The sequence below is a fragment of the Arvicola amphibius genome, chromosome 12 (genome assembly GCF_903992535.2).
Source record: "Arvicola amphibius chromosome 12, mArvAmp1.2, whole genome shotgun sequence".
Lineage (NCBI taxonomy): Eukaryota > Metazoa > Chordata > Mammalia > Rodentia > Cricetidae > Arvicola > Arvicola amphibius.
The window spans coordinates 96363268-96387805 of NC_052058.2; the positions used below are offsets into that span (position 1 = coordinate 96363268).

At 37.2% G+C, this 24538-nt stretch overlaps 1 protein-coding gene across 1 annotated transcript in view; it reads left to right on the top strand.

Annotated features, from left to right (window-relative positions):
• Positions 1-24538, top strand: part of Dpp10 (dipeptidyl peptidase like 10) — a 717576-nt gene that overhangs the window by 355784 nt on the left and 337254 nt on the right. The window contains exon 4 of the mRNA XM_038349339.1: positions 918-1012. Coding sequence (XP_038205267.1) covers positions 918-1012 — 95 coding nt within the window. The remainder of the gene's footprint in view (positions 1-917; positions 1013-24538) is intronic.

Below are 24538 nucleotides of genomic sequence, written 5' to 3' on the forward strand. Positions count from 1 at the left end.
CAGCAGGGCTGCTGACTCCACTCTTCTTTCTCCCAGCATTCAGTCCAGGCCTTCCCATCTAACTCTGCTCTGCTATAGGCTCAAAGCAGTTCTTTATTGATTAATGATAATCACCGAATACAGAGGGAAATCCCACATCAGGGGAGAGCCTAGTCTACTGTAGATTTCCACAGGCAAATCTCAGAGAGACAATTCCACAATACAAATCACCTTTTTAAAGCTATATCTACTTATGTGTCAAGCTGATAAAAATTAACCAAGAAATACATACAAGTTAGCTAGAAGCAAAACCATTATTGTGAATAAAGGTCATTTTCTAAAGTTCTCAAAATGGATTGGATGATATGATAGTATCCTGGGTGATTTTGTTCTGCACTCATAAAAAAAAAATCTAGAAAAATACCAGGGAAAGGATGCTCTGACCCCAAGAGGATGCAGGTGAGTTGGAATCATATGGAGCCAGAGGACTGGAAAGAGGCCCAAGTCTGCAGAAGGGGAGTTCTGCATGGGCTGACTTAGCATTGTGAAATTACTGTAAATCAGCAGCTCCTGTAAGTTAAACACTGGATTGTAGATAAAAAGAATGGCTTCCTTTAGGAGCTGGAAGGTGTTCTTTCTGCTTCCTTCCTTTCAAAATGGGTGGCAGGTTGCCTATATTTTAATTAATTTCTATTTGCTAAGCCGTGAAAATGAGTAACCCTCTCACTAACCCATGTTCCTTGCACGGTGAAGCATGCGTTAGGCAGGTTTCCTGATACTTCCTGAGGATTAGCGAGAGCCAAGTGCAAAAATCTGTTGGGGTTATTGAAGGCTGACAATGGTGCTTCTAATGTGTGTTTATAATACCCATTTTCTCCCTTGCAGATATTTCATTATCCTGATGCATTTGCCAATTTTGGATGTCTTTGTTGTTGCAGATACAGATGTGGTATATAAAACCGACAATGGACACGTTATTAAATTGAATACAGAAACAAATGCTACCACACTGTTATTGGAAAACACAACTTTTGTAAGTAATGAATAATTAATTTTGTTCTGCATTCCAGTGCTCACCAGCAACCTCTCTATTGCTATGTATGTATCTATAACTCAGCTATAGTTTAGGTAGAGAATTGGTGTCAGGGTCTTACAAGATATGGATAAAATGCTCTTCTCACTTCTCCCATCATCTCCCCTCATGGGCAGGTTCAGTTTTTTCCATGGAAATGCCGAATTTCCCTAGGACATTTGCTGTAGAGGTGCCATTATTGCCTAATGTTTGTTTCTTTTATACCTTAGTCAGGGACAGCTGACAGTGGCTCCGGGGATTTTTACTGGGGCCTCCATTCCATTTCATTGGTCTGGATTACTATTTTTCTTTCATAGCCATGCTGGTTTGGTATAACCCTATAGGATATTTGAGAGCACGTTCTTCAGTGTTTCTAGCATTTTCTTTGCTGTTTAACATTGCTATGCTGCTTTTGCTGATCTTTGTGCTCATATGAGCCTTAGGTTTGCCTCTTCTTCTAGTCATTTGAAGAATTCTTTGGAATTTCTATGACGATTGTATTGAATCTGTACATTGGTTTTGGTAACATATCCATTTTATTGGTTTAGTATCTTTTTAATTAGTTCTATATTTTGAAGATTTATTGTGGAAGTCTTTCACTCCCTTGGTTAAGTTAGTTTATTACACATTCTCTTTCTGGTTAAGTTAATTTTCTTTTGTTTATTTTCTATTTTATTTTATTTTAAAAACAATATTATTTTACATACCAATCCCAGTTCCCTCTCCCTCCTGTCCTCCTGCTCCCCGCATGTTCTCCTCCGATCCACTCCTCAGGGTAAGGCAGAGAGCAAGAAAAGGGTGCCTAAGTAAGTTTAAACTCTCCCTCTCCTCTCTCTCTCCCCTTCTCTCTGTACAACAGATTGACATCAGATGTCTTCTTCCACAATTCTTTTCCACCTTATATTTGAGGTGGGTTTACTAACCTGTATCTGGAGCTCACCAGTTTGCTAGCCTGGAAGACCAGCAACTCCAGAAATCATTCTTTTTCCTTCTAACCTTAGAATTCCAGGTGTGTTCTGTCCCAAGCAGTTTTTTTACATGGATATTAGGAATCTAAGGTCAGAGCCTGATGTTTGCAAGTGCAACATTTTTCTAACTGAGCAATCTCCCGTGTTAAAAGTGTTTATCAGATTCAAGAAATTTTCTGGCTTAGATATTAGAGCCTTCTAGGAATCGGATTTTGTAACTAGATATAGGAATGCTTTTATTTTTTTCTTCCTAATTTATTTTGATTTTATTCTCTGGTGTTACTGCTATTACTGACTTTTAAGCAAAGCATTGAACAAGGCTGGAGAAATAGTTTTGTTTTCTTACTGATTTTAACGAAAAGCTTTCAGTTTCCCCATTTGGCATAGTACTGGGTGTAGTCTTACATACAGCCTTTTTGTGTTGAAATGCATTCCTTCTATTCCTAGCTTCTTCAGAGGTGTTATTATGTCAAAGCTTTACCTCTTTATCTGCGTGATGTGATCATGTGATTTTTGTCTCTGATATGTTGCATTTTATTTATGCTTTAGTATATTGCTGAACTTATCTTGTAGCCTTAGAATGGAAGTTACTTGGTCATTGTATGTTTTTCTAGATTTTTTTGTTATTGTTGTCTTTTGCTGTGATAAAGCACCATGATCTAAAGCAGCTTAAGGGAGGAATGGGTTCATTCTACTTACAAGGCTAGGTCACTGTCTATCATTGAAGGAAGTTAAAGAAGGAACTCAAGGAAGAACTGAAGGTAGGCTGGATTGCTACTCCACACCCCATTGTCCAAGGAAATCACTTCACAGTCAAAGTGAGGAATCACCAAGGATGACGCTTGCTGTCTGGGATGCAGACTTATGCTCAGCTAGATTTTACATATGTAGTACATGACCACCTGTCTATGGAATGGTAATACCCAGAGTGGGCTGGAACTACCCAAAAATCAATTAACAGCCAAGACAGTCTTTCACAGCCTGGCACACATACTAACTTGATCTAAATAATTCCTCAACCCAAGCTTACCTTTCAATTTTCTCTAGATTACGAATGCTGACACTTAAAACTAGCCAGGACAAGTATTAGTTTTGTAATGTATTTGTGAATTTGTTTTGCAAATATTTTCTTGGGAAAATTTCACCTATATTTATCTGGTAAATTGGACGATATATTTTTTATGTTGTATCTTATCTAGTTTTGTCTTCATAAAATGAGTTTGGTGATGCTCTGTCTCTTTGTATTTTATGATAGATTTCCTCAGTGTTATATCTTAAAGATTTGTTAAGATTCTGCAGTGAATACTCTTCTTCCTGGGTTGTTATTTGCTGCAAAGCAATTATTTAGGCTTGACTCTCATGGATTGCTGTGCATATGTTTATAATTGTTCGTGTCTGTGCCGGTTAGTTTCATTGTCATCTTGATACATCCCAGAGTCACTAGGGAAGAGAAAACCTCAACTGAAACATTATCACTATTGGATTGGCCTGTGGACTTATCTGCAAGGCATTTTCTTGATTGATGTGGGAGAAGCCAGTTAGAGTTTCTATTGATGTGAAGAGACACCATGACCCTGGCTACTCTTATAAAGGAAAACATTTAATTGAGGTGACAGGTTACAGTTTCAGAGATTTAGTTCATTTTCATCATGGTGGATAGCAAGGTGCCCTACAGGCAGACATAGTGCTAGGGATATCAGAAGGCAACAGGAAGTGGACTGACATACTGGGTAGTAGCTTGAGCATATATGAGACCTCAAAGCTTACCACTACCATGCCATAATTCCTCCAACAAAGCCATACCTTCTAATAGTACCATGCCCCATGAGATTATGGGGTCAGTTACATTCAAACTACTACAGGGTGCTAATGGATTATATACTAAAGGAGGCTCAGCAGTTAAGAGCGTTGGTGCTCTTCCAGAGGAACTGGGTTTGATTTCAGTCATCTACATGTTGGCTTCCAACTGTGTAACTCCAGTTCCAGAGGCTCTCATGTCCTCTTCTCCCCTCAGTATACAGCAGGCATGTACTTGATTCTTGGGCATACATGCATGTAGACAAAACACCTCCACATAAATTAAACTTTAAGAAAAGAAAGCTTAACAAGCCATGGAGAAAAAGTCACTAAGTTAAACAACAGCTATAAATATGTGTGTGAATATGTGTGCATGTATAAATTATTGAGTCATTAGAAACAAAGAGGTAACTTGGCAACACACCCAGAGCATGGAGACCTGTGTTTCATCCATATCCTGGGACCCATGTGGTGGTGGGAGAGAATTTTCAAGTTGTCTTCTTACCTCCACATACATAGGAATGCTCACAATATACACACAATATAATAAGAATACAATAAAAGTTGAGTTAAAAATAAAAGATAATACTTGCATTTTTGTTTTAATGATTCTTATCTACAAATAATTGCTGTGGATCCCACACTTCATAGTACTTAAGGGAAAAATTTATATGACAGACTTACTACTCTCTAAGAAAATGCATCTCCTTTGAGAGGATAGTGTCAACCTTTATGAAATATTATAGAAAGCAACATGGGGCAGCCTTTAACATTTCTTCACTAGGTGAAGGACCATGAGACATGAGAGACGGTACAAGAATCTTTGGGAAAAGAAGCTCTCCATAGAATAAGAAAGTAAGAAGGAAGAGGGGGTTTGGCACGGTGAGAGTATGATCATGAAGTCCAGAGAGAAGTCAGGGTGGCTGATTTTCTGCAGATTTCCTTTCTGGAATAAAAATTATACACATTTTCTTGCCCTTCTTTCTCTGCAGGTAACCTTTGTAATGGGCCTGATCTCACTCAGTCAAATGTGTAAGGATGAGTTTAGAGATCCAGTGTGAGAATATTATTAACATATAAGACTGACTCCTGCTGGTTGTATTACCTAGTTTGTGTGAATGAAATATTTATTTGATCATAAATTGTTCTTATTACCTTTAAAATTTATTAGTTATTTTAGTGATCTCATATTAAAAAAGTGTTAAGTTTATCATTCTCTCATCCCAATTCTTGTATTGTTAGTGCATAGCATTAATTAATTAGTGCATAGTATTCCATCTCATCCCATTAATATATCCTCCATGTGCTAATTATTATAGTTTATCTGTGTTGTGTATTTATTCTTTTAAATTTCTTTTTATGTCTATTCATATTCTCCTCTATGTTACCTGTAATGCTTAACACAGCCACATTTAGCAATGTTCTAATTACTATTCTTAAATGATGCATAGGATTCTTAAATTCATATGTGACATAATCCATTTAAAAAGTTTATGAGTCTCAAAAGAGTTAGAATGCAATGGAGAAAAGGGAGAAAAGTAGACGTTAGGAAAAGGGAAGATGGTATTTAGCAGCAACTAGTTCACTAAAACTAGAAACAGAGAGAAAAAATGTAAAATACAAAGATATGATTTCAAAAGAAGCTTTTCTTAAAAAAACATTTCCTTCCAACTCTAAGATAGCATATTGCTAAGGCCAATTCTGTTTTAAAGTTAATATGAAGTTAATATTTTGATTTAACATCTCTCCTAAGTCAATGTATTAAAAAGAATGTATAAGAATTAAGAGGTAATTACTCTTCATAATAAGAAATATTTTACTTGTAGTCATAATCCATTGTGATAACTATCACTGAAAAGGAATCTAGTAAAATAATAACAAATCAATTGAGAAGTCTTATTGATAAATATTATTTTCCAATGTATAGAAGAATATTCTGTTGTTTAAAAAACATGTTACACTAAAGTATGTAAATTTGTCTATTTTAAAAATATTTTCTCTACTCAATGTGTCTATGTATATGCCACAAGTGTTCATTTTGCTCATGAAGCTCAGAAGAAAGCATTAGATCCCCTGGAGTTAGAGCTATAGGCAGTTGAGAGCAGCCTGATGTGTGTGTTGGAAACCAAACTTGAGTCTTCTACCAGAGCAACAAAGTGTATGACATCCATGACATATCTAGCTCCTGGTTTTCTTTTTAAGTTAGAATAATTTGATAATATGTTTTTCTTTAAATATTTTAAGCACATCTTAAATATGATAACTGATTATTCAAAGTTGTGTAATGGCAGGTTGAATAAGCTGAGTCAGAATGATATTAGATATAACTGTCAAAAATAGATAATTTTCATGAAATAAATGGTCCCTCCCCATTCTTTGTGATTTGAGTTAGGCTAAATTCTAGGGAAGGAGAGTCCTGAAAACTTACCACTCCTTAAACATGAGGCTGGAAAAGTGTTTTAGCTCAAAATCTGTTCCTTAGCAGTCTAATCATTTAGAAATGTTATTTCTAGTGCCAGAACTAATTCATACAGAAGAGCATGATGAGCAGAATCAGAAACATCACCTGTGTGTCAGCTGTGATCCTTTTATTACTGATAATGTGAGCATTGGCAGTGGTCTTGGACAAAAAAAGCAATATATAATTCTGTTAAATTACTTTCTGAAATTACAAAAGGCTTGGAAATATATATCCAAGTCTTGTGTACTTAAGTATGAAAAGGGGTACTTCTATGGAAAGTAACAGTCAGAAAATAAGGATGTATATATTTTAACATATATACATGTTAAAGAGACTAGAGAGATGTGTCAGTGATCTAGAGCACTTCTCTTCCCGAGCACCGAGGTTTGTTTCTCAGCATCCATATCTTGTGGCTCACAACCCTCAGTAATGCCAATACCTTTAACCTCTGTTAATACCAGTACTTTGGGCATAAATACTCACTTACAGACACATACCAATACATAATTAAAACAATGAAAATAAATCTTAAAAATACATGTTTACAAAAACTCTTTAAAATTAATCTGAATCAGAAATAAAGCCACATGTTGAAAGAGAATGTATTTCAAGAAAAATTGTAGCTAGCCAGACTTGGTTTAACTGTTTATTGACTATTACCGAAATAGTAACACAGGCTAAATCTAGCAAGTGTATATCTTTTTGGCATGTATAAACAACTTCAGTCTACATTAAGACTCTTATATGTTCATAATGGTTATGATTTTCTATATTGTTTTCTTTGCTATGTCATTGTGAATACAAAATAAATTATGATACAGTTTTAAGAATAATGAACATAAAAGCGGGAAAATCAGTTATGGAAATTCTGTTTCTCCCCTCACACATCTTGGGCACATACTAACTTTAAAATTTAATTTTAAAATGTGAGTAGAAACTTCAGTTCTCTTCGTGTGTTTCAAAGGACAGTGTGTTATAGTCTTGTCTGAGTTATACACAGAGGTCTTCCTTTGAAGAGAATGTGGCTAAAATATCTCCAAATAACAACCTAAATTATAATTAAGAATAAGACAGAGGCTAGCTTCTACTAAGTTATCATAGACAGGGAGAGTGCAGAGTGCAGTTGGAATTATTCTTAAGGACAGGTAAGATGACTCATCCGATAAAGAGGCTTGCATGCAAGTCTGTAAACCTGAGTTCTGTCCTAGAACTGACTCCACTGGGCTGTCTTCTGTCCTCCACACAGATGCTGTGACATAGTCATTTCACATCTCTCTCTCTCTCTCTCTCTCTCTCTCTCTCTCTCTCGTTCTCTCTCTCTCTCTCTCTCTCTCTCTCTCTCTCTCTCTCTCTCTCTCTCAGACACACACACACACACACACACACACACACACACACACACACACTAATAATAAATACATTCTAAATGAAAGCACCAGCAATACTGTCCATTGTTGCTAATAAACCCGGCAAATAAACACATTTGAACATCTTCTTTTGATCAAAACAAAAGGCCAGAATGAATGTTATTTTCCTTTATTAGACTTGACGTGCTTGAACATTGCAAGGAGAACTTAGGACTCCTTCTTCTCAAATCCATCCTGGAGACTTGCAGTAGTGCTCACAGTTCCAGCAGTTGCCTTTGTGTAGATCTTCTTTGGATCCATGTGGATCTGGAGGTATGCATCAGGTAAGAGCTGGAAGACAGCAGGAGGCCAAATCTGCCATTGCTTTATGTTGGCCTCCAGAGAAGCCTGTGTTCTGAAATGTAGCCACAGCCAGTCAGACTATTTGGAGCAGTTTCATACTGAAGTTACACACCTTTGGCCATCTGATGACTGGTTCAGCCTTTCATTCCATTTCTGAATAATTTCACATCTGGCTAACTCCCAGTCATGGAGAGCTAATTAAAACTTTTAAAGAATGCTCTTCAGAGGAAGTTTTAGTTAGACAGGAAAGTTCAGTTTTTAGATTTATTGCACAGTTGGGTGGCCACAGTTAATGATAATGTGTATTTTGGTATTATGGAGAATATATTTCTATGTCTTATCACCAAGACTAACATAAGTTGGCTAAAATTATGTTAATACCTTGATTTAGTCTTTACACAATATTAATGTATAATAAAACACCACACTGTATACAAGTAAGTACTTATTTAATATATATGTGTAGTCCCTATACTAAAATAATGATAATATATGAACATGGTCACATGCACTTGTAATCTAGGACTCAAGACCCTGAGACAGGAAGATTAGAGTAAGTTCCAGATCAGAACGAGAGAAAAACCCTGTCTCAGAAAGAAAAAAATAATTTTAATAAAATGAACTTAAAAGTGAATATTAAGCATGAAGTCACATATTCAATTTCATATTCATTTATGGTGATTTAAGCAAACAAACTACATTCTCAAGAGATGTTTGTGAGTTCTGAAGTTGGTCATGCAATTTCTCCCTCCCTTTCGGCCTTTGGGAATGTTCAGCCTCTGCAGCTAAGGGATGCAAACCTTATGTGGGGTCTGGGAGAGTGGATTCTGAAACCTCCTAGTGAAAAAAAAAAAAGAAACTAAAAAAACAAAAAAAAAAAAAAAACAAGAAGAAAGAAAGAAAGAGCATATATTTTGATCACACAGTGGAAGCATAGTAAATTAATATTGAATCTGCTTGTGAGACGCATGAGTTCAAGGAGGCTCTGGTTTTTGGCAAGCACAGATTGATAATAGCAGTCCATCATACTGTCTCGAAGCTTTCTCGGCTCCCACTGCTGTTTATCAAGAAATTGAGGTTTAGAAAAACAGACGTCTAGAGCAGCCTTTAGAGGAAGGAAAAAAATGCCTTGACTCCTGATCCAGTTATTTTTAACACAACCGAATCTCTTTCAAAGTCCTCGTTTGTTTGTCTTTGTTTTTTGCTTTGAATACAGGGTTTATTTGTGTAGCTCTGGTTGTTCTGGAATTCACTTTATAGATCAGGCTAAACTCATCTTCCTACCACCGAGTATGTGCTCAAAATTGAACTTGGGGCCCTTGGAAGAGCATCCCAGGGAAGAGCCACTGAGCCCTCTCTCTACCAGTCAGGGAAATGTGGGGTTATTGTGTGTTTGTTTGCTGTTTGTTTGTTTTTTTAATTGACACAAATACTTTTAAAAACATCAGGAAAATGCTTGAATTAAATATATTTACATACATACTAATAGGTTAGGTGAATAAATATTAGCTACCTAGAGGATCAATAGATGACATACAGATGATAGATACAGACAGACAGACAGATAGATAGATGTAGATCTACTTGCAGATGTCTAAAACTTGAACTATTTTTTATCACATCTAAGCAGAAAAATATTACCACACACATGTAAGAAATAAAGAGAAAGGTGTGGTTTTAATTACCTCAGTTGCCTTAGTTTGACCAAGTTACATTTTTATCATAATTTAAATGTCTCGATATTTACTACCCATGCCATGATTCTTTCTTTTAAAATAACTTTGAGTTCTATGTGTGATCTCTATGCCTTTCTACGTGTCTCACTCCTTCTGTCTCTGTCTTTTTCTCTCTGCTCCTCTGTGTATCTCTCTTTCTTTCTCATACAAACACACACACTCATGCACCCTACCTTGCTACTACCATTCTATACTATCTATTGCTGTTCATCTTCACTCCATGTCTTTTTCCCATTTTTCTGTGTCAATCCAAAAGTGATGATATAGTTTCAATTTGAGGGTTAGCCTGGTGTAGATGCCCATGCCTGTTATCCAGCATTCAGCCTGGGTTGCTTAGTACATTCTGGGCCAGAATAGGCTAAAGAGTTATCTCCACTTTGGAGCAATGGAATGCACTTTCAGTTCACATCTTCTACCTATAAATGTCATGCATTTGTCCTACTCTGCCCTTGTCTTCTGCAATGTAGGGAATTGTGGCACGTTTGTCTACATTACTGTATCATAGCATTTCAGATAGAAGGTTCATCCTTCCTTTAGGTCTAAGCAACTCAACTATGAGTCTTTTCCTTATTAATGTTCATGAATGAGATTGGTACATGATTCTCTTTCTTTGTGTGGTTTGGGTATCAGGGGAATTGTAACTTTGCTTCAAGACTCAGCAATGCCACTTTTGGGTATATACCCAAAGGATGCTCAATAATACCACAAGGACATGTGTTCAACTATGCTCATATCAGCATTAATTGTAATAGCTAGAACTTGGAAAAACATAAATGCCCCTAAAATGAAGAATGGACAAAGAAGATGTGGTACATTTACACAATGGAGAAAAAAATGGTGACATCTTGAAATTTGCAGGCAAATAGATGGAACTCAAGATCATCATATTGAGTGAGGTAACCCAGACCAAGAAAAAGAAATATAATATGTACTCACTCATAAGTGGCTTTTAGATATAATGCAAAGAAAAACCAATCTACAATTCACAACCATAGAGATGCTAGACAACAAAGAGGTCCTTAAGAGACACATAGGAGAGACATACTTGGATCTAATCTACATGGAAGTAGAAAAAGACAAGCTCTCCTGAGTAAATAGGAAGTGTGGTAATTATGGAAGAGGGTAGAATGGAAAGGGGGAAAAGGGAGGGGAGCAGATAAAAGTATATAGCTCAATAAAAACAAAAAGATAAAAAAAGAAATAAATTACATATAAGCCAGCCACATAATTCTTCTTCCACAGTTTCTACTTTATTTTCTTGGCTAAGAATGAGTTTTGTCAGATGCAGTCTTGTACGTAATAACAAACATACCTGTCTTTGAGTTCTTGCTTTAAATTCCTGCACTGACCTTGCTCAATGATGGATTGTGACCTAGAAGTATAGGATCAAATAAACCTTTCCTCCTCTAAGTTGTTTTTGATCAGGATGTTTTATCATAGCAACAGAGAGGAAATTAGAATTGACTCTTCTGAGTTAACTGACTCATTGCAAGTTCCCTAACCTCTTTTGCAGAAAATCAAAAAACAATGACGTGAGTTAGGAGGGACAGAGAATAATTTTACCTAGCATCAGTTCCATGCTGTGATTTTATGAACCTTTTACATTCTTTTGAAAACTCCTGTACTATCCGCATATTACTTTTTAAAGTTTGTATTACTGTTTCAATATGCCCTTTACATGTGTCGTAAATCTGTTTATCTTGGCAGTACAAAGCACTGAACTTATGGCCTCGGGTAAGCTAGGCAAATGTTCCAGCACTGTTACAGCCACAGCCTAAATCTATTTTGTTACTGAGAATAAAATTTTGTTAAGAAGAAAAATAGAAAACAAAAATATCTAGGGTAAAATGTGCCTGTGGTATATACCAATGAATTGAATGAAAAATCAAGGAAGGAAAATAACCAAGTTAAATAAATTATTGAATTATATTTTAATAAATTATGAAAAGCCTTTTTCCTAAAGAGGCATAATTATAAGCAGTGGAGAATGAGGAAGGATATTGGCTTGATTATAAACAAGATGTCAGACTGGTGTCAACTGTAAAGGAAAAATCTCAGAATCTTAATGTGTTACATATAAAGAAAATGTTTTCTTGTGCATGTCCAGAGACCATTCATTTGCATACCCCCTTTATGGTATTTCCTAAGTCAGCACAAAGACAACATATTCACTGCAAGCCCATGTTTTCAGACAACAAAGAACCTATTTGTTTAAGACACAAGTAAATTAGAGTCTATTTTTCAATTGTATTTCTTTCTTTTCAGTGTTGGATTATGTACAAATTTTCCCATAATTAATATATATTGTTTAAAAAGTTTGCTGTGAAGATGGTGGCTGGGATTTTCCTCAGTTGGCAGAGTGCTTGCTTAGCATGCAAGAAGCTCTAGCTTCATGTACAGTTCCACATAAATGAGATATGTGCCGCCTGACTGCAATACCAGTTACTGGGATGTAGAGGCAATAGGATCAGAAGTTCAAGGTCATCATCAGATACATAGAAGTTTGAGGCTAGTCTGGGCTACATGAGAATCTGTCTTTAACAGTTCCAATTGAAGAATTGGTAGAAGTTTCCAGTTTTGGGGCCCCAAATTCTTGTTTTACAGGTTTAATGTTGATTCCCAAAGCGTGTCAGTCTTCGTATGAAGTTCTGTTCTAAACAATGGATCAAGATGCATATAAAACATAAATATTTTCCTTGTAGTCCATCAGTACTACGTTTTGAAGTTATTTTTGTGAATATCTGTATCCGTCCACAATAGTACCACAGAAATCTTTCTGTTTATGGATTCATAGATTTCAATATGTGCAATCTCCCAAGATATCCATATTCATATGTGGATATGAACATTGTGTCATGTCTTTGTATGTGGCAGCATTACTGATTTCCGTTACTCGGAACATACCTTCCCTTCTATCCTCTCACTTTCTCCATACACTCCCTCTCTCAGGGTCTCATGTATTACAGGATTGCCTTAAACTCACTGTGTAGCCAAGGATAACCTTGAACTCTTGATCTTGGTTCTACCTTCTGAATGCTGGGATTACAAGTGTGTACCACAGTCAAATTATGACATGCTGGGAATGTAAACCAGTGCTTCTTGCATAATAGTCAAGTACTCTACTAAATGAACTATCATTTCCTTTCCTTCTATTCATCTGCAATTAGTAATATAAGTTACATGTATACTTTTTAAAATACTTTTTCCTTTTAATAGCATTCAAAGACTGATTAGAATTTTCTTGCCTAATGCAGTACCATTTTTATTTACTTATTACACATCTTTTCCACACACAAAAGACTTTGGATGCCTTCTTTGAAATGTATTTGTAGGATCAATTCATAGCAGAGTTATGGGTAAACAAAAGTAAAGGTGAACTAGAAATTTAGTGTGTAATATCAAAATACATCGATGGCACCTAAGAATAGTATATCCTATTTCCTATTATCAATGCCTCAAACAACAAGTATTCCCATGATCACCTGTTTGACTGATATGATTTTGCTATGGCAGTGAATTAAATTTGTTTAATTATGAGACTGAATCACAATTTATGCAATTTATGCACAATTTCTACGTCCTCAGGGGTAAGTCCTCCATATTGGATGTTATATTCTATACTGTTCTTAGATGTTTTCATTTATTCTGAAACTCATTAAAGTCCTTCATTCGCTAGCAAGTTAAAAGTCTCTGTGAGCTTGGATGGTAGTTTGGTAGTTCAGTAGTTAAGAGTCCTTATTATTCTTGCAGAGGCCTTGAGTTTGATTCCCAGACCTTAGACTGAGCAGGTCACAACAATCTGTAACTCCCAGAGATCTCATCCCCTCTTCTGCCTTTTGTGGGCGCAGTACACTTTGGCATGTGGACACACACACAGACACACACACACACACAGACACACACAGATGCACATACATAAGCCATTCATTGCTATAAAAGAAACAAGTGAAGGAAATGGAAAGAAGAGTGATAGAAAGGATTGTGGGTAAAAGTCTATAGTAAATTAATTCAGCTACCTGTCTGTGGTAGTTTGAATATAATTGATCCCCATATCTCACAGGGAGTGTCACTATTAGGTGGTGTGAGTTTATTGGAGTTGGTATGGTCTTGTTGAAAGAAGTGTGTTATTTCGAGAATAGGTTTTCAGGTTTCCCATGCTCAGGATAACACCCTATATATCAGTTGATTTCTTGTTGCTTGCAAGCTAAGATGTAGTGAGCCCTATGACTGCCTGTAGGCCACTATGCTTACCGAGATAATGATAGTGGAGTGAACTTCTAACATTATAAGTGAGCCACTTGGATTAAATGTTTTCTTTAAAAGATTCTCTGTGGTCATGGTGTTTCTTCACAGCAATAAAAATCCCTAAGACACTGTCTGACTCAAGTACATCTCTAATAAGTGCTTGTCAATGCAATGCTTCAATGTTTCTTCAGCTTTCCTAATGAAATAAACTTATCAATAATAACATCTAAAACCATAGAGGCTAAGGAACTTATTGAAACATTGGACTTCATTTGAACCTGGATATTTAATAACAGGAGGACAGAGAATTTAGTCTTACTATTTGTTTATTTAATAAGATGGTAAAGTTATCCACACTTTCTCACAATATGAAAAATGCAGAAAATGACTTTCAATTCTGCACCTTTTGTAAGCTTAGTGGGAACAAATTGAAGGACTAGGTATCAGTATCTCTCTCTCTCTCTCTCTCTCTCTCTCTCTCTCTCTCTCTCTCTCTCTCTCTCTCTCTCTCTCTCACACACACACACACACACACACACACGTAATAGATATTCTGAGTGAGATTACCCTGACACAAAAGACAAACATGGTATGTACTCATTCATAAGTGGATATTAGGAGTAAAGTACAGAATAACAAATCTACAATCCAAAGCCCCATAGAAGCTAGATAAAAAGAGGTCCCAAAAGAATATGCACGTATTTCCCTGGGAAGGGGAACAGAAGAGATCTCCTGGGTAAATTGAATGTGGGGTGGGAGATGGGAGAATGGGAAATTGAAGGAGCAGGTTGGGCAGGCTGGCATGGGAGAGGGACTGAGAGTGAGAGTCATAAGAGACATCTTGATGAGGGGCATTTAGTGGTTAGGGAGAAACATGGTGCCAATGAAACTCACAGGAATCCACAAGGATGTCCCCAGCTAAGACTCTTAACCTAAACTGACCATCTACTGTAATCAAATTGGTGAATACCCTAATTGCCATGAGAGAGCCTTCTTTTATCCAGTAACTGATGGAAGCAGATGCAGAGATCCACAACTAAGCACTGGGTCGAACTCCTGGGAATTCTGAAAGAAGAGATGAGGAATTGTGCATGCTAGAGCAGTCAAGGTCTTAACAGAGGGACCCAGGGAGACAGCTAACCTGAGCTCATGGGAGCATGTGGACTATGAACCAACAGTTAAGCAGTCTTCATGGGACCATCCTAGGGCCTCTGCATGTGTGAGACCATTGTGCAGCTTGGACTATTTGTAAGGCTCCTGTCACTGAAATTAGGACTAAGCTGGCTTTTGGGAACCTATTCCGCATGCTGAATTACCTCGCCCAGCCTTGGTGCATGGAGAAATGTTTGGTTGGACCTCAACTTGATGTGCTATGCCTTGTTCAAGTCCATGGGAGGTCTGCCCATTTTTGAATGGAGATGAAGGAGGAGTGGATGGGCAGGGGGTAGATGAGTGTCTGGGAGAGAGAACAGTAGGGAGGAGAAACTGTGGTCTCTATGTAAAATAAATGAAAAAACTGCTAGTTAAATTAAATTAAGTTAAAAATAGCATGCCTGACAAGTAATAAGTACTCAAGTACTCAATAGATATTTATTGAATAAACTTAAAAAATTGTCAAATAAATTCAATTATCAAAAATTTTTAATGACGAAATTTCTACAGAAATCAAGAATTGTGGTAATTTGCTATTAGACAAGAATAGTCTAAACATCTTATTTATTAAGAATCATTTCAGAAACATTATAAAGCATTATAGCAAGAAAACAGATCTAGAATTTATGCTATTTTAGTATTCATAAAGCTTTTACTGTCTCTAAATACACACACACACATGCACACACACATGCACACACACAGTTTCTTGTGTCTGTGGTATATGCATTCATGTATGCAGGCGCACTTCCTGCTGTATGTAGATGTGGAGCCAAAGTTTAACATCAGTGTCTTCCCCGATTGCCTGCCCTCCTTTGTGGTTTTGAGACAACAGCTCTAGAGCCAGGAGCTATCCACTTCAGCTAGACTGGCTGGCTATTGAACCTCTGATCCCCCTGTTTTCTCCTTACAAGTTTAGATTAAAAAAAAATCAACCAAACAAAACAAGGAAAAACACCTGGATTTCTATGGGTGCGAGTGATCTGAACTCAGTTTCTTGTTCCTGTGCAGCAGGCACATCCACTGAGTCATTATCCCAGCTCCTTACTACTTTTGTGTACTCTATTATTCAGTGTACTTGTGCTTGAATGTAACAGAATCATTTAGGAGAAGAAAAATATATTTGAAATATATTGAGCATTAAGATAATTTGAAAAGTCATTAGAGCCGCACAAACTGAATTTCAAAAAAAAAATAATTGGCATGAATATGCAAGTCACAATGTTCCTGTCTCTCTTCAGTCAGAGCCTTTGTAGTTTGTCAACACTTTCTGGAAGGGAAATGCAGGAACATTTCCCTTCAAAATCACTCTGCCTGCTCTACTTAAACTATTGATAGAGCTCCCTGACCATTAAGTTTTGCCTTCTGTTAAAAATAAAAATTGTATAGTATGATCTGTGATCGAAATTAATAGAACATTATGAAGGCTATTCACATTTATTGAGCAGTGGGTATCCATGTGAAATATTTCCATGGGTTACTAGGTATGGATTTACTGTTCTGAAAAACAAAACACCTAGCCATGGAGTGAAGTGATTTTTTAAAATCCATCTTTAAAAAAAACTAGTCATGACAGTGTGTGCTTATAATCTCAGCATCAGGGAGTCTGAGGCAAGGGCATGCCCATGGCCCTATGTGTACCATGCCTAGCTTACTTGTGTATTCCAGGCCAGCAGCAGGTCCTATGTGAAAAGGAAAGGCGGGAAGTTCCTGAGGAGCATTATCAATGCTTGACTTGTCTCCATTTGCATATTTACACAATTTGTCCACCTGCCCCACACATGCATAAGTGCATACATATCATACAAAATTACCTAGTTATATCATGAAAATGTCTGCATTGTGTTGTTTTAGAAAAGGTTACAGTATCCGTAAAATATTAGGTGCCAAGAAGTAATAAACAACAGAAAGAGATCAGTGTTTGTAAAGCACAATGTTGTCATATCGCAAAGGAATATAGTGGAAGCTCTTTTTTTATGAACTGAGCAGTTAAGAAAAGGGAGAAGTAGAGAACAAGCAATTCAAGATCTGAGTTTCAAATCCTGCCAGATAAAAAGAACTATAACTGTGGGCAACAAACCACACTTTGTCCAGAGCTACAGAAGGAAAACTTTTCAGTTCACTTTTTGCCTGTTGCTTTTATGCAAGCAAAATGTGAAGAAGAGTAATAAGAGCCCTCATTTGACATCAAACAAGGCTGGTACTTTGACTGCCTTTCCAACTTCTATTAAGTGTTTTTCCTTTTTAAAAGATTTCACATTATCTTCTCTCCCTCTCTCTCTCTCTCTCTCTCTCTCTCTCTCTCTCTCTCTCTCTCTCTCTCTCTCTCTCTCTCTCTCTCTCTCTGTGTGTGTGTGTGTATGTGTGTGTTTGGCACATGTGTGCTGTAGCTAAGGAGTTTTTGATAGGTGATGACTTCTAGAAAGGAAGAGTTTGTTTTCTTCAGGGACATGGACAATGACAGGTCAGTCATATTCCAATGGACGGCTTTACAGCCATGTGCATATCAGTAGCACTAATTGGATTCAATAGGTTGCAAAAATAATAATAAAAATATATATTTTACTCAAAAAGTTACTGCTTTACATTTTCCAGTATAAAGAGCTACCCTGACTGATTCTACTTAGTTTTGTACTATACAAGGAGAGATACTTACATATACTTTTATTGTTAGTTTATTCCAAAAACCTTGAGTAACACTTAACCCAGCTGAGCAGTTCTCTAATGTAGTCTCCTACTTTTTAAGGCTACGACACCTTTCTTACTGGTTCTTGTTAATTTTAATCTCCTTCCTAATTCTTTCTGTTCAGTTCTTTTCAGCGTAGAGTCATGCAAAAGTGTATGTTCCATTTCCTGGAACTCCTGACACTTCAGTTTGTCTTCAGTGATTTCACGCTATGATCTTTGGTATCTGGCATGTGGCAACACTGTCATTATCGTTCTTCTAATTCTATATATAATGTCTGCGACAAAAGTGAATCATTGCACCAAAGCCTCCTAGTAGGGACATTACTTGGCAATAAAAGATGTAAAGTGCAATTTCAAGCAATCTACAAGAGTGATGATGGAAACAGTGATCAATCCTTTGATGAACTGCAAGGAGAGTTCTAGTCAGTCTGGTCAGACTTATCACATATGCTATGAAGCATAGAAACTTAATAGTTTATTTTTAGGCTTTTAAAAATCCTATGTGTCTCTGTATGTGTGTCTGAGTCTCTGTGTGTATGTGTATAAAGGTGCCTACAGAGACCTAAGGAGGACACCAGATCCTCTGCAGCTAGAGTGTAAACAACTCAAATAGGAACTGGTAATCAAACTCTTGTCCTCTGAAAGAGCAGAATGCAGTTGAACACTTACGTGAGGAGAATTAAAACATGAGTTTAGGGAAATAAAGTTTGAGGAAGGAAAAGGGGAGAGGCAAAGTTATTATAGCGAGTGGAGATGAACATGTATGAGGAAAAAAAGCATGTTCTGAGGATACAAAACTGTTTTAATAGTGTACTGTGACTATAACCCCAGCAAGCAATAATAGTCTTAAATGAAATCTCAATTGTATGATTTTACCGATAAAGACACAGGAGAAAATGTAGGATAAAAAACCTACTAGCTCGGAGAGGCAGAGGAGCAACAACCTGACCTTCCTCCTTAGCCAGCATCTCAGAAAAAGAGCTTCTCTACCATCTCAAAACAAAAAGACTATCAGACTCAAAGTCCCTCCTTACTGCCTCCTGTGCATTTCTCTGTTTTTCAGATTCCCTCTAACTTTATGGCTACTTCCTCTCAACTTGTTTCTTACTCTGCCTCTTGACACAAGGTTGATTTTATTTAATTAATAGTATCTCGATGTCCACAGTTTGATCAAGTATCCCACAACACTGTAGATAAAGATAGAAAGGTAACAACTTTGAAGAGTGCCCAGCCAACATAGAGAGACCATGTCTCAAGTGCCATAAATGAGGATATAAATAAGATAGTAGCACACAATGTTAAGAATATTTGTAGTGTTATTGATCACATCATAGACATGTTTGCTGAGGAAGGAATGCTGCCCCCTTTTACAAAAGAATAATTTGGTATTGAACATAACCTTCCACCTAAAATTCACCCATTAAAGATGAGGCTTCCAGATATCCCTGTTCCATCCAATTTTCAATATACTAGTCCCAAATATTTGTTTTGATGTCTTTCAGAAACTCAAGCACACCATAGCAAACATTAACACTTGTGGGACTAGGGAGATGTCTCAGAGATATAGAAAAGCACTTGCCCTGTAAGCTTGAAATCTGAGTTCAGATATCAGAACCCACAAAAGAAACTGGGTGTAGTGGCATGCATCTATAATCGCAGCTCTCGGGAGGTAAGGCTAGAGAGATCTATGGAGATGCTGGCTAGCCAATAGGACTGTATTGGTGAATTTCATGTTCAATAGGAGCTGCCAAAACAACAAAGCACTTGAAGATACAGTACCCAACATTTACTTCTGACCTCTACACACAGCACACAACACACACACAACTTTCACATATACATAGAAAAACAATATAGTGTGAAAATTATACATAAACATTTTTCTAATGGCAGCATTGATGTAAAAAACTCTAAGTAATTCTTCAACCACCTTATTTCTGCCCCTAAATACTAATCATTTATTTTCATATATTTCCCGTGTCCCCTGCTCACATCCTCACTTGTTTGTGTCTGTCTCTTCTTCTTTAACTTCTTAATATTGCTTGTGTGGCTTGTCTTCCTAATTCATAAAGAAGTCTCAGATCAACTCACTTCCAATCCATTTGCCAAAACAAAATTTTATATACAAAACAAATCTTACTGCCACTTTGGCTCTGGTGTCACCATTCCTGATACACTCTGCCATAGTCAAGGAGTTGATAATGTGGTTTTCATATGATGTCATCATATAGATTCCCATTCCCTTCTTTCCTGAAAGGCTTTAAAGCTATTTGAATGCTATCTAGAAGGCTTCTCATAACACAATCAATAATTTCACTGAAGTGAAAAGCAATAGATCATATATTCTTCACCTACACTCTCCAAGTATGTGATAGGTTTAGGCTTCTGGAAACTCCATCAAGAGCTGCTTTCCTCTCCCCTATCCTTGGGGCCATTAGCATTCCCATAAATGAGCAAACTTCCAAACCCCATGAAGGATACCCTTTCCCCATGAATAAAACTATTACATAACAATTTTAAATCCTTAGAACTTGATGTTAGCATCTTGATTTCTAACTTTCTTAGAAAAAAATTAAGACAACAACTTTACACATTTTCTCTAAGATGAAGAGGATCTAGTGCTGAGTGCCCCTACCCTTTTGAGCAAGTCCAGTCAGCATTTCTCACCCTGACAGCCACAGCCTTACTTTAAGTGCCTTGTCTCGGCAGGTTATTGGGTTTCAAATATCAGTTCTGCTGTGGACCATAGAGACACTTGATGCCTACCTTACTCTGCCCAATATGGCATGAAAATCCACTTAGTGGGGTTTCCTTTACCTTGTAGAACCTTCAGGAACCTTGCTGTTTCTCATACAGTGAATTACTTGTGTTACACTGAATAAGACAGGACCATGTACATATTTGTGTTTCTTGAGCTTATCCTTTTGCTGTTCTTTAAAGGAACTTCGCTTATATGTAGAAAACATGCCTTTTAATACCTTCCAGGACTCTCTGGACTGAAACAGTCACTATAGGCATTATTGTTTAATAATCGTAAACACATACAAAAATCATTGTTTTTCTGGTTAGATAGCTTAGGCAATAAGCATTGGAAGCTGAGTTTGATTTCCAGTACCCACAGAAATGTAGAATAGGTACTGCATGCTTATAATCCAATCATCAGTGAAGTGGGACATGAAGAGAGGGCATTCCTGGAATTTACTGGAAACCTAGCCTGGCCTACTTGGCTAAGTTCAGGGCCGGTGAGAAACCCTGACACAAAACAAATAGTAGAAGGGACATGAGGAGTAATTTTATGATGTCATGTTTCGGCTTCTACATCCAACCCTTACAGGCATGTATACCCACAACAACCTTTTCTTCAGCCCTTCATTTTAACAGGAAATAAGCTGTGAAGGGAGCACAACAGTTACTATATTAAATTTCCCCAAACTCGGATTTCCTTTTGTAAAATTGTTTTCATTTATTTGTTGGGTGACCGGTTGCCTATGAAGGCCAGAAGAGGGTTTTGTGTCCTCTGGAGCTGCAGTTACAGGCGCTGATGGAGGCTGAGAACAGGACTCTTGTCCTCTGGAAGAGGATCAATGACTCTTACCTCATAAGTCACCTCTCTACCCCAATCTCTAATGTGAAGTCCTATCCAGTTGAGACTCACTAGAATCATATTATAGCACACAGTTAAGGCCAATTTCAAGCAGCTTTCACTACTGTTAGAACTTTCCCCTCAGATGCAAGAGATAATAACACAAATGCTTCATAGCAGTGGCTCTCAACCTTCCTAATGCTGTGACCCTTTAATACAGTTCCTCACATTGTGGTGACCCCAATCCATAAAATTATTTCACTGCTACTTCATAACTGTAGTTTTCCTACTATAATAAATCATAATAAAATATCTGAAATGAAGGATAACAGATATGCGACCCCAAAGTTGAAAACCACTGCTTTATAGTAACATGAATTTGTGTAAAACGTCCAAAGTTTCATAAATTAATTACTAGATTTTGGCATGTATATGTATGTGGTATATATGAACATATATGTGCAGATGCAGGCAAGAAGACTAAAGTACCTAAAGGGCCCTGCTATAGCATTCTGACTTATTCCATTGAGACAGTCTCTCATTAAGCCTTATACTGGCTTTGCAGCGAACAAAACCCAGCAACACCAGCCCCACATCTCCACAATGCTAGGATTATGGGAACACATGGAAACAGCAGCCATTATTGTGGGCTCTGGGATTTGAACTTCAGTGAGCATTCTCAGCCACTGAGCTACCCCTGTAGCTCTAGAATGAATTTCTTATGTACACATTATGGACCCTTCCATCCCAGATGACCAGTGCTCAGCTCTAGATTCAACAGCGTTGGGCCCTTGAAAAGCTATTTGGAACACTTCCCAGTTTGTATGCAGCCTAAGCTGGAGGGAGTACAGTGATAATTAACAAAGTGTCAGACTGGATAATGGTAAGAACCGTAAAGACACTAAAATGTTGTTACCAAGGCCCAGACGCACCTGTGAAAACAGGAAGTTAATTTGTGTGAAGAATCTCACATAGGGGTGGAGGGGACAAAGCATGTGAGATTCCTTTAAATAATTCATACCAGGCAAGGAAAAAAAGTCTCTACCAAACAGAATGAAAGCAAGGAAGAACAAAAATACCCTCTGGCTTGTGAGATAACTCAAGGTCTGTTACAGGAGCCTTCCTGAATTCCTTTTGCATTTCTGTGGCCTTGAGACAGCCTCACCATCTATAATGTTGGGGATTTCTAATCCCTAGGACAGAAGTGATGACATCCGGTCACAAGGTTACCTGCCTCAGGCACTGCAGTTCTAGGAAGGGTACTGTTCTTTAAAGAGATGGCTGAACAGACAGTATCCTCCACATTGCTCTTTAAAACCTGTTCTGGGAACACTGCCATCGCTTCTGTCCTAGGGATTAGATTTTTTCCCTGTCTGGTATGAACCAGTCACAGTTTTCACTGGCCTGTCTCTCCTTGGTTTTGCTTTTCAGGAAGGTGACTTGGCACTGACAGATGCTTTTTCATAGTCCTTCATTTCTGCTGCTTCTTAAAAGACTTCTTGATTTTTAAAATCAAACTTTTTGGCCCCTACCATTGGATACCTTATTTTTTTTTATAATGACATGTAAAAATTCAGAATGGGAAATAAAGCGATTTATGCTCTTAAATTGTAATTTTGTTCTTGACAATACCAAATGAATACCCGACAATTCCATTCATTTTTGACAACATGTACCAAATGCCATAAGTTGAGGGGCTCGGTGATACAAAACTGATATCCTTAGAATCTGGCTACAAACCCCACACCCTACAGTTAGCTGTATTCTTTCCAGCTTGACTGCAGGTGGGAATTTTTTGTTATCTCTTCTACTTTGGACAAATTCTTCAGTGGCATGAGATTTCAGTTAGGAGGAGAAAGGAAAGGGAAGCATGGAACTCCAGGGAGGCAGTGAGTAATTATCTAGTCTTTCCATTTGATATGAGTTCAACAAACACCTATATTTCATGTAAAGCCATTTCTCCACCTTCAATGTATTTAACTTTCATCATGCATTTTAAATTACTTCTGTCACCAGATCTGTTCAATAGTTAAATTGTAAGCTCAGAATCCATCAGGTACACTGTAGTTACAGTAGTTTTTTGGTATCAAATGCAATTAGTTATGTATTTGTGTTTTATCTGATTTACCGAGGAAACTTCCTCTAAAGAAAGTTTGTCTTTGATGGATCTTTAAATACTTAAAGAGTTAAATAGGAAAAGAAAAAAACACAGACTGAAAATGGCAGCACACAGAATTTTCACTGTATCTTTTCTTTCTACTAATCAAACATGCAACTCTAAAATCTTTGTGTCTATTTCAGAATTTCAATAAGCCTTTACCTTAGTGTATGCATGTGTGTATGTATGCATACATTTGAAATACAAATGTATGTGTGTGTCAAATATAAGTATGTATCTCAAAAATGTGTATACAGAAAGCAACATAGTCTCTGTGAGTATTAGTGTGTGTCAAATGCAAACATATCTCATAAATAAATATATATAGACAATAATATACAACACATACAGACATACAGATAGGGAGAAAGATTCAGAGAAAAAGAGGGGGAGGAGGGAGAGAGGAAGAGAAGGAGGAAGGGAGAGAGAGAGAGATAGAGAGAGAGAGAGAGAGAGAGAGAGAGAGAGAGAGAGAGATTGTATATAGCTCATGGTGGATATCACTTTTAGCCCAGACTGGCAATGAATTTGCAAAGTAGTCCTTCTACTAATGCTAATAGTAGTAGTCCTAATGCTAGATTTATAGACTCACAGGTATGAGACACACACCTAACTCAGTATTTTTTTCTGTTTAGAGAGAGAATTTCATATAACTCAGACTTGCTTCAAACGTGCTAAATAGTTGAAGATGAACTTGAACTTGTGATTCTCCTATCTCTCCCTTGGTGCCCACTCTTATAGTCACAGAATGATCTAGGGCTTCCTGCATACAAGCCAAACACTGTACCAAATGAACACCATTCTAGCCCCATTTTTCCTCAGTTATAGAATGATTGCTTTTTAAGTATTTACCCATAAAATGGCTATTTTCATGTCTTTTCTACTAAACTGTTAGATAAGATTTTTCAAAACTTTGATTTAAATGTATGCACAGTGATTATTGCTGCATACACAAGACCAGTACTAACCCTGGCCACACAAAAGTCCCAG